Source organism: Equus caballus, chromosome 14, assembly GCF_041296265.1.
Source record: "Equus caballus isolate H_3958 breed thoroughbred chromosome 14, TB-T2T, whole genome shotgun sequence".
Taxonomy (NCBI): Eukaryota; Metazoa; Chordata; class Mammalia; order Perissodactyla; family Equidae; genus Equus; species Equus caballus.
The window spans coordinates 58,162,757-58,179,271 of NC_091697.1; the positions used below are offsets into that span (position 1 = coordinate 58,162,757).

At 49.0% G+C, this 16,515-nt stretch overlaps 1 protein-coding gene across 2 annotated transcripts in view; it reads left to right on the forward strand.

Annotated features, from left to right (window-relative positions):
• Positions 1-16,515, forward strand: part of FSTL4 (follistatin like 4) — a 401,478-nt gene that overhangs the window by 360,967 nt on the left and 23,996 nt on the right. For both annotated transcript variants that reach the window (XM_023617696.2, XM_023617697.2), the window contains exons 9-12: positions 10,247-10,408; positions 10,809-10,943; positions 11,976-12,002; positions 15,255-15,373. In XM_023617696.2, coding sequence (XP_023473464.1) covers positions 10,247-10,408; positions 10,809-10,943; positions 11,976-12,002; positions 15,255-15,373 — 443 coding nt within the window. The remainder of the gene's footprint in view (positions 1-10,246; positions 10,409-10,808; positions 10,944-11,975; positions 12,003-15,254; positions 15,374-16,515) is intronic.

The following is a 16,515-nucleotide window of genomic DNA, read 5'->3' on the forward strand; positions in this document are numbered from 1 at the left end:
AAAATAGAAATCCACCAATATTCCCAGATCCACAATCCTGCCTTTCGCATCCTGCCCCTACCGCTTCACAAGGACCAGGAACACAAGGAGAGGCCTGGAGCCTTGTCCCCTTTATTTTCTCCAAAGCAAATCTGTGAGGAGGGGAGGGTCTGCCACCTGCCGAGGAACCCAAGTAACTCACAGGTGAGCGCGTGTACTCCCCTCGGCTTCTGGAGGAGATGCTGGTCTTAAATGCCCTAATACAGTAAGTGGTAAGTCTCTGGTGCTCGGAGGGCCCTTCTGCACCCTGTCACCCCAGAATTCTGAGACTGGGCTCCTGATGTGGATGAGCTGGTTCCTCACTCCCAGTGCTGAATTCAGGAGCAAGGCCCATGCCCACAACCCCCTGAGGTGCTGCTGGGCTCAAAGTAGAGGCTCCTCCCACCACGTGGCAAGTAGACTGTGCAGATGGCAGTGGAGAATTCCGACTTGGCCCTCCCCAGCCACCCCTACCTCCCGCCTCTCCACTTCCCACCCCCCAGCCCAGCAACTGCTTAGTCTCAGCTGAAGAGGCTGCTCGTGGACCTGGGGGAGTCTAAATGGAGCAAAACCTTCCCGCTAAGATCCAAAGAGAGGCCACTTAAGATCCTTTTTCCAACTGCTGAGAGATTTAAGAGTTCTCTTCCAGCCAAAGTACGATCAGTAGAGTCGGAGGAAGCACGCTGGGACCGCTGTGTTTTGTGGTGGGCTTTCTGCCTCATGAAGTCAGTTCACTGTGCTCGGCTCACACATAGCTGGACTAGGCCATTCGGGGCGCCCAGCTCCAGAAGCCCATAGGTCACTAGGTTGGGCTGACTCCCAGGCACTTGGGATGGCATTTGGGTCCATTAACCAGCTCCCTTATGGGAGCACCACACTAAAGTAGGCCTGGTGTTTCTTCCCAAGGACACAAGTCCATTGACTGCTGACCTGGGACAAGACGCAAGGGTTTCAAAGTGTTCCAGAAGTTAGGCTTGCTGTGTTGGACTGAGAGGGAAAAAAGTCATACCTGTGTGGGAAGATGGGAAGATGTTGAAAATAGAATGGTATGAAAGACACAGTCATGCTAGTGACATTTACTGCATACATACCATGCCCCGTCCCTGTTTCACAGATGAGGGAACTGGGGCTCAGAGACATGGAGTCATTTGCCCAGGAGCCCCAGCCCTACAGTTGTTAACTGCAGAACAGATCTCGACTCCAAAGCCCAGACTCTGGATGCCTGCCCTGCCTGCCCTGCCTGCCCCTTCCCGCCAGGGCATTGTGTTGTGGCTGTTGGAGAATCCAGATGTGGGACACGGGTGCGGTCAGTAGGCAGGTCAGCATTGAGCTGCTGTGGGCTGCACACTATGGGGCACAGGGGACAAGAACCCTGCCTCATTTATCTCTGCCCTGGTGCTGAGCTCAGGCCTGGTCAGAAACAGCCGGCCTAGTGAGGATCCAATGAAGGACCCACAGCAGTGAATGTAAGCCTCGGCCCCTGCCTTAGCAGGATGGAAGCCGGTGAACTGCATGGCTCAGTCAACCAGCTCCAGCTGGGGCTCAGCAATCACTGTGTAGACTCCCGATGCTGCTCGAGTTCCCAGGAGGCAGGCCCAGCAGGGCTGGGCTGCTGTGGAAGGCTCATAGGGGTGGTGGGCAACGGGGAGCTCTGCAGGCTGCAGCTTGGTGCCCAGAGCCTTCAGGCAGGAGGACCAGGGAGAGCTGAGAAGGTACTGTTGGTGCTCAGGACAGAAGGAACGCTTCCTTGCTATGGAATCACTTGAAGAAGAAATGAGAAGGCAGTAACAAACTCATCTGGGGGATTTTTCCTTTTCGCTATGCATCCCAAGCATGAGTCTAAAGCACGAGGAAGATGGCCCCGAGCTGCTCAGGGGGAACGGCGTGCAGTTGCTAGCAGCGCTGTTGGAGGTGTGGTTTGGGCCCCTCTTGGCCTGGCAGATGGCCTGTGGCCTCCTGAGCTGAGGCAGTGCCTGGGACACACAGACAGGGAGCAATGTTCTATGCCCGTTCCTCCAGCTGGCTTCTCCTCGGAGGGAAGACAGGAAAGGGAGAATGATGAAGGGAGGAGAGGGTCCCCTGGTCAGTTGCCTTCTTCTCTGAGGGCTCAGAAGACTCCAAGTTAATAGCAGATGTGCTGGAGAGTTAATGTGTGGCCCGTGGGCCCAAGAGACAGAGATACCACTCCTGGGAACAGGAGCTGGTCTGGGGCTGTTCCACCCTAGGCACAGGGCAGACCCAAGCTGGCATCACCCCCGACAAAGGATCAAGTCATAAACTCTGAGCCGGATAGACATGGGCTCAAGTCCTGGTACTTCCTTGACATACAGTCTTGGGCATTTAAACTCATCTGTACAATAGGAATAGCAATTGTACCTCCTGCATTATAGGCCTGATGAGATGCAATGCGTGTGAAATGCCTGACACAGACATAGTTCAAAGTCCAAGGTGGACAGATACGGGGGAGATCTTGAGTTGTCTCAAGCTATATTTAACTATAATTGTCAGACAGATGGTCTGAGCTGGTGGCCCCTCTGAGAGCTTCCAACCCATTATATGGATAGGAAAGTCACAACCCAGAGAAACTTGCCAAGCCAGGAATAAAACAGAGACTTCTCCCTGGAGCTGCCCCATTTCCTGGCAGGCGCAGGACCCATATACAGGCTGGGTCACCATCTTCTGGGGCTTCTCCATCTGTGACTGTCTTGACCTGGTTGGCTAAAGGGAATCCTTCCAGGCAACTTCTTCTCTCAACTCATTAGTATAACTTCTTCCCCATAGACCAGGACTCCCAGAGATGAGGCCCCAAACACTGACATGATTTATAACTTCGTGCAAACCTCCCGCATTGCTTTGAGAGGAAGGAGCAAGAACTTCAGACATAAATGATTAATCCATTAAATTAAAAACACCCTCGACCTCCCCACAGTTCAGACACGGAGCAATTCATTTCCCAAAATACAATAATCATCTCCCAAATCTGTTTATTACTCCAGCTTGATACTTTTGTGAATGTGTCTCTTACTTAGGACATATTTATGCTGCCTTTCACCTTGGAAATGATCGATGTTCCCCAAAGAAAATGGGTCTCTGTGTTAGGTATTCAAATACCTAACTGGAATTTAGTTAGGTTTTCACTGGAAGGTTTTGCAAACGTAAAAGGATATGAATGTGTTTACCCAGGATGTATTAATTTCAAAGGATTTTTAGTGTAAATTAACACAAGAAAAGAGGGGGAGGTCAGGACCCAAGAAAAACAGTCGTGTCTTTGCCTTGTCGCTGCAGAAAGCTATGTCTCCACCTGGGAAGGGGAGGATGCTTTCTCAGTCTCTTAAAAGTGAAAATGCAAAACTTTTTCTGACAGCCTGTCCAAGCCAGGGTCAAGAGCAGTGAGGTCTTTGACGCCCGCCTCCCTGCCCGGGTTCTTCCCAGGCTCTCCCTGTCCTGGCGGGAGGCTGGATCCAGAGCCCTGGCTTCCATAGGAGCTGCAGCTTCTGCCTGAGGTGAGCAGGCGCTCACTCAGAGCCTGGGGCCTGTTCCACGCCAGCTGCAGGCTCAGCAGATGCCTCATCACTCATGAAGAGGACAGTTTGGTCCTGGAGGCAGTGGGCGAGCCCCCACCCAACTGATGGAGTGATTTGTTTTTTAACATCTTTGTGCCTGTTTTCCCTTACCAAGTGGTCAGGTCACACAAGATGGGCTTCTCCCTGGAGTGCCTTGGTGCTCAGGGTCTGCCTTCCACATCACAGGCCCCCTTTTTGCAGGGCATTGAGCTGGGAAGGCCCAGGGGCTGCCTGGTCCCACTCTAGCCCAGGGGCCCCAGGACTGTCTGAGGAGCCCCCTTCCATTGCTCCTGGCCTGTCTGTGCTCCTTCAGTCTCCTCCTTGCCAATCCCTCTGGGAAAATAGGAGGGGAGGCCTGAGCTACTGGTTCACAGAGGGGCAGCAGCAGCTTCTTGTCCCTGTGAGTCCACAGCTCATGCTCACAGACATGTACATGCGTGCACGTGTACCGTGCTCTGGGTCCTGCCCACCTCCCAGCCTCATCTCTCGTCACCCCACCCTTCCTCCATGCTCCAGCCCTGTGTACTTCTCTGAACTTCTCTCAGTTCCCCAACACACCTGCCCCCTTGATTCCCTGCCATACACTGATTGTTTTCAGGGCTGAAAATGCTCTTCCCCCTCATTCTTTTGGTCTCAGGGTAATCATCATTCATTCAACAAATATTGACTGGGTTTCTGCTACAAGCCACTCACCAGGCTAAGCGCTAGAAATATAGCAATGAAGAGACAAAAGTCCTCGTCCTCATGGATCAGGTCAAAGGTTGGGAAGTACTAGGGAGGAAACTATAAGAGAAGGGGATAAGGAGAGTCAGACACAAGGAGGAAATCTTAGATAGGATGGCAGGTGAAGGTCTTACTGAAAAAGTGACATTAGTGTCAACTTGGTGGCAAAGTCAAAGATGCCTCCAAAGGATCTTGGTCTGAACAACCCTAGGAGTAGAGGGGCCACTTACTGAGACGAGAAGGAGGGTGGAGGAGCAGGTTTGGGAAGAAAGACGAGGGGCTCGTGGGGGCATGATAAATGGGAGGTGTTGTGCAGCCCATTGGGTATCTGAGCTTGGAGCTGAAGGGAGAGTTTGACTGGAGATATAAATTTCAGATGCCTTGTAGGGTGGATGGTATTTAAAGTCAAAGGACTAGGGTAGATCACTGAAGGAGTAAGTGCAGATAGAGAATGTCCGACCACCAAGCATGACAGCTTTTAGAACCTGGAGATGGGAAAAAACAGTAAGGAAGACAGAGGTGAAGACACAGAGAGAGGAGGAAAAGTAGGAGTGTGGTGTCTGGGGGACAAGGAGGAGGAGTGACAGCTGTGCCAAACACTGCAGACGGGCCAGGGAAGATGAGGACAGAACTGGCCATTGTGTGGGGGTCAGCATGTGGGGGAGGAGGGTCCCTGTGACCAGAGGAAAGGCATTTCCATGGCGTGGTGGAGAAAAGTGTGTCTGGAACTGGCTCAAGAGAGGGATGGAGAAGAGAAGTTAGAGCCGCCAAGACCAAGAATGGCGAACTCTTCAGGGTATTTCCAAGGGGGAAAATGGGGCAGAGTTGGGGAGAGAAGTTGAGGTAAAGAGAGGTTTGGGGTTCTTTTCCAAGATGGAAATTAACAGCATTTTATGGACCAATAGGAAAGATCCAGCAGAAAGTGGGGGACTGCTGCAGCGAGAGACAAGTGCTAGAGCAATGTCCCGGAGCATTTGGAATCTAGAGAGGAGGCTGGGCATGACACAAAACTCAAAACTGGGCATTTTCCTGAAGGGAGAAGGAGAATGGCCTGACAGTGGTAACAAGGGCCAAGGTCACCTCCCTCACCTCCCAGCCCAATCCAGTGGTGGGAGAGGGGGAAGAAGGGTCGATAGATTTCCATTTGACCAAGAAGGTGAAGGAGCATTCCTAGAAGAGTTTGAGGATATAGGACATTTTGCTGATGGCAGAACATGAGTTCCAGAAGGCACAACAGAAGGCTTTGGGGATGAGGCCTAGGCTTCTTGTGGAGGCTGACATGATCCTAAACAAAGGGCATGAAGGAAAGAGTCCCCATGATCCCCAGTTGGAGAGTTGGGACAAGATTGAGGAGGGGGGGCATTGGGAGAAGGAGCATGCAGAGGTCTAAGGCCCCCTCTGTAGTCCTGCTGATGGAGGCACAGCGGCCAGGGGAGGAGTAGTCTTAGTCCCCAGGATGACTTTGGCTCATGGAGACCTCAAGGCCAGCAGAGGGTGCCTGTCACTCTGAGCATACGTGAGCAGTCTCTAACGGCTGACGATGGAGGCCCAGGTGTCTTACATTTAGTAGATACTCATATCTTTTTAAATGAGTGACTCATTCCACACCCTTGACTTTGAGGCAGTTTTCATTTTGTTCCAAAACAGTGGCACACATTTCAGTTCACAGTTAGCCCTGAATTGGTCAGCGAGAGCTCCCAAGTCAGGGCTGACTTAGGGTCTCACCTGGAACCTGATAATTAGAAGCAAATCCTCCAGCTCCATCCCACATCTCCAGAATCAGACACTGGGTGCTGGGCCCAGTGTTGTTTTAACAGGCATACCACGCACCCCCCAGCCAGGGGATTCAGATGCACACTCAAGTATGAAAACTTCCTGGGCCCACAGATTCCTGTTCAAGTTCAGAGGTAAGGCTGGTGCTGGCCACTGGCCATCTCACTGAGGAGACCAGTCCACAAACCACCAGTTTAGAGGCCAGGCCCTTCCCAAGTCCCCAGTTTACTGGACAAACCTGCCATCAATGAAGGGGCAGGCACCAAAGGCTTAAGTAAGGTCAGTATTTCCTTTGTGAGGTGGAGAGAGTGGATTCTGCTCTATTCTGACAAGTCTTCCCAGACCTTTGTCTGCATGGCCCCAAAGTCCCTCTGGTAATGCTCATCACACTTGCAGTTAATTGTTTAATCACCTTCCCCCAGACAGAAAGCTCCATGAGGGCAGGGACTGAGCTCATCTTATTCACTGCTCTGTTCATAATGCCTGACACTCGGTTGGTGTTTAATAAAGGTTGGCTGCACAATATTGAATTGACAGAGCTTTGTAAAATCAATCGAGACCACTAACGTGGTGCTGGACTCAGATAGGAATTCCCTCCGACCTTTCATCCTCTTCCCCTCCGCACTCTGCAGCATTTGGTATTGCAATGCTTTGCAATGTGTGGTATGGAAAACGACAGTCATCACTCTTGTCTTTCAAAATTTCCTCAGCTGTTCTTGCACGTTTTTCTTTTAGATAAACTTTAGAATCGTTTTGTCAAGACCCCACCAACTGATTTTAATTGGAATGAGATTAAATGTATGGCTTAATTTGCAATCTCTTGTTTCTTAACAAGAGTAAATCTTCCTATCCAAGAATGTACCTCTCCCATTATTCAAGTCCTTTTTTATGTCTTCAGTGAGATTTTATAGTTTTCTTCACTTAGGTCCACTGTATTTTCTTGTCTGGTCACTGCTGATATATAAGTAAGCTATTAATTTTGTATGTTTTGACACTGGCCCCTATACTATACTCGCTTATTAATACTTACTACTTGGTAGTTCATTATCTGGAGCATGTTCAGGTAAAATATCATATTTCTCCATCTTTTTAATACTTGTACCTCTCATTTCTTGCCTTCCATTGACGGCAACATCTAGCGCAATGCTGTCTGACATTGCCTCTTTTCCTTTATCCTTTTTCTTTTCCTGACTTAATGTTTCACCATCTGAAAAGAATGGCGCTGTTTCTTCTTTTTATAGAGATATTCCTCATCGTGGGAAGAAAATATCATTCTGTTACTGTTTTACTGAGGTTTTTTTCCCCCGAGAAATGGATTTGATTTTTTTTCCAAAGGCCCTTTCAGTGTCTAGTGGGAGAATCAAATGATTTTTCTTTTTCCCCGCCTTTGACTTTGGATATGACTAATCCTAGATTTCCTAATAGCTATTGGAACAGGCTATACTTGGTCACAGTACGTTCTTTTAATACTATGCTAGACTTGATTTGCACTGTTTTACTCAGGATTTTGGTATATCTAGTCCTAAGTGAGATAGGTCTGTAGTCATTTTTTTGTGCTCTCTTTGGCAGGTTTTGGTGTCCAGATTATAGTAGCTTATACCAGCTTCAGATATAATTTGGAACATCTTCTGTGTTGTATGCTCTAGGAATTACTCATTCCTTACATGTACTAAAGAACTTGCCTTTTGGGTTAGTAGCACTTTTTTTAAAAAACACCTTTAGTGAGGTATAATTAACATACAAAAAATTGTACATATTTAACGTATACAATTTGATAAGTTTGGACATATGCATACATCTGTGATACCATCACCACAATCAAGGTAATAGACATCTCCATCACCTCCAGAAGTTTCCTTGTGTTGCTTTGTTTTTCTTTTTTGTTTGTTGTTTTTTGTGGTAAGAACACTTAACATGAGATCTACCCTCTTAACAGATTTTTAAGTGCACAAAGTAGTATTGTTGACTATAGGCCCTGTGCCGTACAGCAGATGTGCAGAACTTACTCATCTTGCATAACCGAAAAGTAACACTTTAAAATTGTTTTTAATAGTCTCTTCTTGATTCAGTGTTCATACTTTAAAGTTTCCTTCTAAATGATCCATTTCATGGAGATTTTCACATTTATTATCCGTAATTGAATACATATTCTCATGTTGCTTTCTCTCCTCTGTGTTCTTTCTCTATTTTTTTCATTAATCAAACTTGCCAGAAATTTGGTTACTTTATTGGTTTTTACAAACAGCCAGCTCTTAGATTTATCACTTCCACTCTTTTCTGGCTCATTGATTCATTCATTTCTGCTTTCATCTCTGTTGATTCTTTCCACACTGTCTGGGTGTACTCTGTGGTTGCTCAGCCAGCTTGTGTAAATAAACAGTGATCTGGTAGGAGCCCAGGGTCATTGGCCCCAGGTCCTGGCACCATGTCCCTACCAGTCCAGTGCTCCTAGGCCTCCCAGTTCGATCTCTCTGCTTTTGAGTTACCGCCTCCTGACCAAAACTACTACCTGTTCAACTTAAACCCCATTTGTCCGTCTGCCAAATGCAGGGTATAGGGAAGTTTCCTAGATAAGTTACTATTTCCTTCCTCTTTGACCCAGGGGGAGTCAGGGCAGGGAGATCTGCCTGGTGTCCTCAGAAGCCCTCTAGGTATGCCTCACCTGGAGCCCCATGTAGCTCCTCCATCCCCAGAGGCCTCATCCGCAACAAGGCCCTTCTGCCACACCCTGGAACTCTCTAGAACTGCAAACAATGAGAAAGCGGGGAAACGACTTGTTGGATCTCTGTGCAGTTTGGCAGAGGGTGCCCCTGAGCTCATGTTTGAAAACAGCTCAGGGCCGTTCTGAGGGTGGGATCACGCACGCCTTTTGCAGGTTGTCCATTTGGCTTTCTCCTTCGCCCCCCAACTTTGCCCTACAGGTCAACCAGAGGAAAGACTTAAAACTCAGACTGAGTTGATCAGACTATTAGCAGCCTCCTGAGGAGTTTTGACAGGAATTGCAGAGTCCATTTCTCATAATGAGACAAGTTTGCTATTGTCCTCCCAAGCACAGATAGTAGAAATCTTGCTCAGCTTCCAGAATCAACACCATCACCCCCTGCTAGATGAGCATCAATTTGTTCTAAACTCTGGTCCCCAAGAAAAATCTTCTCTCTCCTAATGTACTGGGATGCTTTCTGTTATCAGACGATAGGAGCTTCCAGATAACTCTGGGAAAATATAGTTGCCTGCTTCAGGGAGAATCCATATCTACCTTCCCAAAAGTTGTGTGATGTTTCTCTTTTGTTTAGTTTGACATCCAGGTGCCTTTACATAAGCACTCACAAACCCTTTTGGATCTGTGTAGACTAATATGTACAAATAAGTAAGAGTCCTTAAGTCCACTGAAAATGACAAGTATTTTATTTCCTGGGCCCAGAACTAGGGCTAGGAGAGAAGATCCTGCAGACAATCTTTACTTCTTCCAGGTGCCTCCCCCACAGACAGCCTGTGTAAAAAAGGCCAGAGCTCTATGGAGGGTGCTGGAGCCTTGCCCCCCACACTCATCTGATGAGTGGACCAGGTCACATCCCCAGCCCTGAACTTGAGGGCCAGGGACCACAAGCGAGTCAAGAGCCAAGGAGGGCACACTTGCCTTTCACCCATCTTCCATGGGGTGAGAAGTAGAGAAATGAAAATGACCCCCTGGAAAATCAATGGACTGCCCTGGAGCAGTGATGTAATTAGTAGCCCTGCCAGTCAGTGCCCATAAGTGCTTTGTAAAGCACTTCCTGCAAGAAATTAAGCCCCTGTCCAATGACTTTCCGATAAAAGAAATAATATATCTGAATTTTAGTCATTCAGAAATAAATTTCAGTGGCTGTTGATCTTTACATGTAGCAGCTGAACAGCATTAAATATTTGGATTTCTTTCTGATCATATTTACAATAGTGATGAAAGCCATGAATAATAAGGTACGAAGGCTGACATGTTTATTGCCTACAATCCATTTCATAGCCCTTTCTTTTAGGGCTTGAATTGCTGAACAGGATGATTCTAAGCTGCTTACAAAGAGAATCCCAGAGCTGCCTGTCGGTTCACCCCTCTGGAGCAGGGTCTCAGGGTTGGACCAAGGGCCCAAGGCCATCTGAGGCCTTCTCTTATCAGCAGTGACTCTCACCCACAGTGCCACCAGTCATTCGCGTCTATCCGGAGACCCAGGCACAGGAGCCTGGGGTGGCGGCCAGTCTGAGATGCCATGCAGAAGGCATTCCTATGCCCAGAATCACTTGGCTGAAAAATGGTGTGGATGTCTCAACCCAGATGTCGAAACAGCTCTCGCTTTTAGGTAAGAGCCGCCCTCGGTGTCTCTGTGCTCTTCCCATCAAGTTCAAGCTTACACTCTCCCCAGGAATGGAAATGAGAGGCGTGATTTGTTTCAAAGTCAGACATATTGGGAGTGAACAAATGTCTCCCCAAATTTTTCTGCTGTGTGGGCTCACATAGGTCTTGTGGGCTTTCTGAAAGCAAAGATGAGAAGCTGTCAATCAGGTCCCACGTCCCCCTCAGTTCATTTCAGCTGTTCTAACTCTTCCTGGGTGTATATCAGGGATGTTGGCTGCCCTCGGCCCTGTCGAGGGGCTGTGTTTTCAATGTCAACACTCTCAATAGCCCTGTGAAGGGAATGGGGAGGGGAGGAGTGGGGGTCCCAGCTAAGCAGGCCACCCTGAGCACTGTCCTCTCTACAGCCAATGGGAGTGAACTCCACATCAGCAGTGTTCGGTATGAAGACACAGGGGCATATACCTGCATTGCCAAAAATGAAGTGGGCGTGGATGAAGATATCTCCTCACTCTTCATTGAAGACTCAGCTAGAAAGACCCGTGAGTTCACTCCTGCCTCTGAGCACCGAGCACCTTACTGAGCTGGTTGGGGGATATCAGGTGTCAAGGAGGGAACTAATTAACCAGAGTCACAGCCACTATGAGCCCCTGAAATGGGATAAATCCCATATTCTTCTGTGATCAAAGCTGGGGACAGAGAGTGCCCAGGGGGAGCAGACCTTACCCTAGCAACCTAGGCGACTCTGGAAACATAGACAGGGAAGCTCTCTGGACAGCAGACAGAGCCAGGACCACGGAAAGCTCTCCTATCTCAGCCCCAGTTCTGCTCCTACCTGCTGTCGGACTAGAACCTCCGCCCCTCACGCACAAAATTCCTCGTACTATCCACGCACCAGGTGCTGCCGCCCCCGCCATGGCCAGGAACTGGCACGCGCACGCGCACACACACACACACACACATACACACACGCGCACACACACACACACACACATACACACACACCACACACATACACTCCTTTACTCCAGGGATTATAGCCCTCCTGCTGTGCTATGTGCTCTCCCTTGTAGCCACTGCTCCCCAAATGGGTCTACAGGTGTGATCTCATGGACATGGCTATTGGACATGGTCTCTTTCCCTTGATCAAAAACTCCAAGTTGAGTCTTCATCATCAAAGGTGATAATCAGAAGTATTTCAGATGGTCTTCGTAGAAGAACCCTAGTGGGAAATCAGCATGCTCCTGGAAGTAATCCAGGTCTGGGAGAAATGTTGCTCGCTCTTTATCATCCACAGAATTGGAGAATCCCATTAGCTTCTGTGATCCTGGGACCTGATTTCAAAGATTCATTAGGAACCGAAAGGGTCCTGAGACCCAGAAGCAATTGTCCCTGTCCAGAGTTCCCCCCAAGTACCATTGCTGGGGCACTGAGTGGGGCAGATTCTGCCCACGCGGGAATAGAGACCAGTGTGTCACTCACTGAATCACTACAGTGAAGGTTCTGACCTTGCTTTCTTCTTTTTTCCCTTCCCTCCATCATGTTCCTGGTTTCCTAATTCTCTGCTGCTGCAGTCGCAAACATCCTGTGGCGAGAGGAAGGTATCCAGCTTACTTGTTCTGTGTTGTGCCTCTGATCATGTGTGTTTATGGTTCCATAAGGGGTCATCTCTGCATGAGCCACCATTAGCTCCAAGCAGTCCCCACAAGTGGGGTACATGTGCCAAATCAGGTGGGAGGGAGCAGGTCAAGGTCAAACTCAAGTGGCACACACTGAGAAGCAGACTTAAAACCTACTAGTGTCATTAATGGACACTAGACCATTAGAATTGAAAAATGGAAAGTTTCCATTGAACGCTATTTGAAACCTCCACTGAAGCAGGCCAGTTGGCAGGGTTCCTGGTCAGATCTGGACCTTAAACTTTTTTCCAGTAGCTGATATTGGTGTTGGGGATTAGTGTATACTTTGAGGAAATGCTGAAGAAAAAAGTTACTATGGTTTCTGTAAATACATATGTACATGTATATTTTTAATGAGTAGAATTTTTTAATTTGTATTTATCAAACAATCTTTAGATATTAGGTTGGCCCATACAAAATTGCCATTTTTGTACATCAAAAATGATCTAATACTGACAATTTGATATGATTCAAAACAGCAGGCACATGTGGGAGCTGGGTTAGAGAGTCACGGTTGGGGTGCGTGTGCATGCATCGACCCCAGCCCCACCTCTGAACCCCTTCACCAGAGCACAGTCCGAATCCCCTTGAGCTAACTTACTGTGCAGTTCACTGCACAGATGGAGAGTATGAGAGAGCAGAATGCACCATGTGACTTCAGAGTTAAGCACTAATCTCCCTCTTTAAAAACCAACGTATTTCGTGTCTTATTTTTTCCTCAATAACTTTGCATGGTGTCACCTACAGTCTAGCACGTGCGTGCATTCACATACACACAATAATTTCTGAACATCAGTCACAGTAAGTGGGAGCAAAACAAAGGCAGAACCTGGAAAATGAGGAATTGCTGCCAATAGGCTGTAGGAACCTGTGGAAGAAGAAGTCACAGCAACAGTCACTCATCATGGACAGTGGTCCCTTGATGCTGCCTGAACCTAGCTCCTAGGCCACGATGCACACAGAGCGCTTTCGCTCTGTGTCTGTGAGAGGTGGTGTTTTTCTAAGGTGAGTTCACTCAAGGCACTCAAGCTTCAAAAGTGGAGACCTGCAAAGAACACAGGAGGCCTTGCATGTGTGAAATTGCAGCTGTGGAGGTCCCAATGCCCATTTATGACCCACAGCTGCCTGAGGGCTTAGGGCTGGCCCATGCTGCACTGGCATCAGACAGTCCAGCAGTGAGCAAATTCCATCATGCCTTGACCTGGCCACTTGTGCCCTTCGCTGCTAAAACTCAAGGCCTAGAGAAAGGGGAATACAATAGCAAAAAGAAAGAGGCCGCAAGGCACGCCCAACTCTCAATAGGAGCAATGAGATGATGAGAGCACACAAAAGCAAAGAAAGCATCTTCATACCCCCTTAGTGGAAGCTAAACTCAGATAGAACCTGCCAGGGGCCTGGATCAGGAGGCTGAGTCTCCTGTGAAGTCAATTATTTGTTGAGCGAGTATTTGTTGAGCCTCACGTTCTGCTGCCGACTGTGAGCAAAGCACTGGGCTCAGCCTGAAATGTAGCTACAGCTGCAAACCTCATGTGGATTCTATTAAGCTTTCAACCTTAGGTTGGTTCCTCCAGCTATCGATTTTCCAAGCAGCCCTGGGAGGCAATTCCTGTGGGGTCTGTGGTTTGCAGGGACTTTGACCCCTCTGGCCCCAAGGTTTGAGTGAGAGAGTTTTGCCAAGTGAGAATGTATAGAAGGGAAGGTCCTGCTGGGAGCTAGATAGGTGGGGTTGGAGCAAATGTGTGCCGCAGGGCCCCACTCCAAATGCTGTGATGCCGAGGCAGCCGAGATGAGGCCCTCATGGCAGCCAGCTTCCTCTGGCCCTCAGGGACAGGCTGCCCAGCACCCCAGGATTCCCATTAGGGCCTACGCGGATGCTGCCACGTGTTACCCGCTTCTGAGAGGCTGGAGTCAAGCTGTTCACAGTGGCAGGAGCCCTTCTTCCCAGAGCCCCTCTGAGGACAGAACCGGAGGCAGTGAGGCTGTGTCATGGAGTCACTCAGAGACCTCTGTCCACACCAGGAGCACAGGCACTGGTGCCATCACCAAGGGCCTGAGGCCCAGAACACTACCTGCAGAGTCATTGGAAGGACGTGGAACAGCAATTCTTATTTGCTTGTTTAACTGGTTTCTAACTTACTAAAAACTTTCCCAGAGTCAGTTAAGTCAGTACACTGGTTTTTGCAGCATGCTAGGAAAGAGAGAGTTTTCCATATATTTAATTTTCTTAGAATCTACAGAAATCTTTTTAGTATTCTACCTTCACGAGAAATGAATGGGGGGGGGCGGGAGGGAGAAATCAACCCTTACCTCTTTGGCCCTGTTACTTTTTTGTGGAGAGGCAGAGTGAGGGGACAGAGCCCAGAGCAGGGGCTCAGGGTCTAAACCCAGCTCTGGCACAAAGGTAAGTGGCTTCAGCCAAGCCCCTCCCCACCTTGTACCTCAATTTCTCTGTCTTTAAAATAAGGAAGCTGAACCAGCTGGTCCCCAAGGCCTTTTCTCCCCAGACAGCCACAGCCCGGGGCCAGATGGCATCAGGCAGGCACGACCAGGCTGTGTGCTCTGCTGCCCAGCATGGGGCTGCCAGAGAGCAACTGAGGGGGCTGAGGTTGGAGGAAGCTGCCTTGAAGAAGAGGTTCACCACACAGAGAGGCCAGGACCAAGTTTGGACAAAGGACACAGCATCCTTAGGACCACACGTTCCAGGGAGTGGCACGGTCCGTAAATGTGTCTAGAAATAAGAGTCTTTGCTTTTTTGGCATCATCTGATCCTTTCTGATTTTAGTTGACAACAAAATGGCCAAGGGAAGCTTTACCTTTCAGAACAGGAAAGGTCAAATGTACGTCAAATCCAAGGCTGTCACTTATTTGAACACTTGTGTTGGTGGCCAGCCCTAGATGACCTGGGGCAGACGTGCATGTCTGGGAGGATGGCCCAGGGACTGCAGAGTGCTGATGTGCTGTGTTGATTCATTGCCCTCGGGGCACATTCTCCCCATGCTCCCCACACACCACCTGCTCGCCTGGCCTCCCCGACCTTGACCAGGACTCGCACTTTGTGCCCGTACCAGATGCACCCAAACTGCAGCTTTTGTGTGTGCCCAGTGTGGCATGTGACCCTGCCTGGGGGTCAGCTACTAGAAGGAGCATGACCATGGCTATGTTTGCTCCTCCCAGGCCTCAGTGTGGGAAACATGTTCTACGTTTTCTCCGACGATGGCATTATCATCCTGCACCCAGTGGACTGTGAGATCCAGAGGCATCTCAAACCCACTGAGAAGATCTTCATGAGCTACGTAAGTTTCTGTGCCTATGGCATGTCTCCATCACACACAAAGTCCTAAAAGCCAGTCTTTCACCCTATGTGCCATTTTATTCTTGAGTTCCATTTGCTATCTGTTGTGTGGTTCCAAATGTGTCCCAAGGCTAAGGAAGAAATGTATGAGGCTAAGTTTAAACTCTCATTCCTTCCATGCACTGAGCCTGAGGTGACGCCCAGGGTGTTCAGATGGATTCCTGGCCTCAAGTTCACAGTCAAATGATGGAGACAGCAATGTGGACAGGTGCCAAACAGGTGCTATGAGAAGGTTGTGCAGGGTGCACTGGAACATTGAGGAAAGAGGCCTCTCAAGACATGGGGAGGACAAAGTCCCAGAAGGCTCCTGGGGCAGGGGATGCTGGACTTAGTTCTGAAGAACAAGTAGGTGGTGGGTTTCTAGAGGAAATGTCATGAACATGGAGAATAGAGGCGTAAACCATCATGTCACGTTCAGGGAACCACAAATATTCTGTATGCCTCGAGGGAAGAATGGATGTGGAGGGGCCTAAGATTAGGATGATAGTAGATGAAGGTCAAGGCCAAGGAGTTCTAATGGTATCCTGAAAGCCCTGGGATCCATGAAGGACTTCAGGCGAAAGAAGATCTGATTAGGTTGCTTTAGAACGTGTGCGAGGGCCTCCATGCAGGCAATGGTGAGAAGCGCTGGACTAGAAGCACAGAAGTAGGTGAAAAGGCTGTTGTCATTATCCAGGTGAGAGAGCGGGTGACCTGGGTTAAGCCAGTGGCAGTGGGAATGGGGATAATTGAGTAGATTTTAGAGGGGACATGAGGGCAACCCGGAGTGCTGCAAGGAGGAGGAAAATGCCCTTCACACGGGAGGAGGAGCAGGTTGGGGGGACACAGTTCATTCTCTAACACTCTACCAGGCCCAGGGCTGGGTCCTGGGAAGCCCAGGAGGAGGACAGATAGATTCCCTGTCAAGCAGATGAGGTTGGCCTATGATGGGCTGAGTTTGAGGTGCCCATGGAAAACATGCACAGAAACATCCAGAAGGCAGTGGGGGAAACAGAAATGTTGAACTGAAGAGGCCTAGGTACTCTGGCAGGCAAAAGTAGCTTTAAGGAAGCCTGGAGAATGTGAGTCACAGAACCCAAGAAA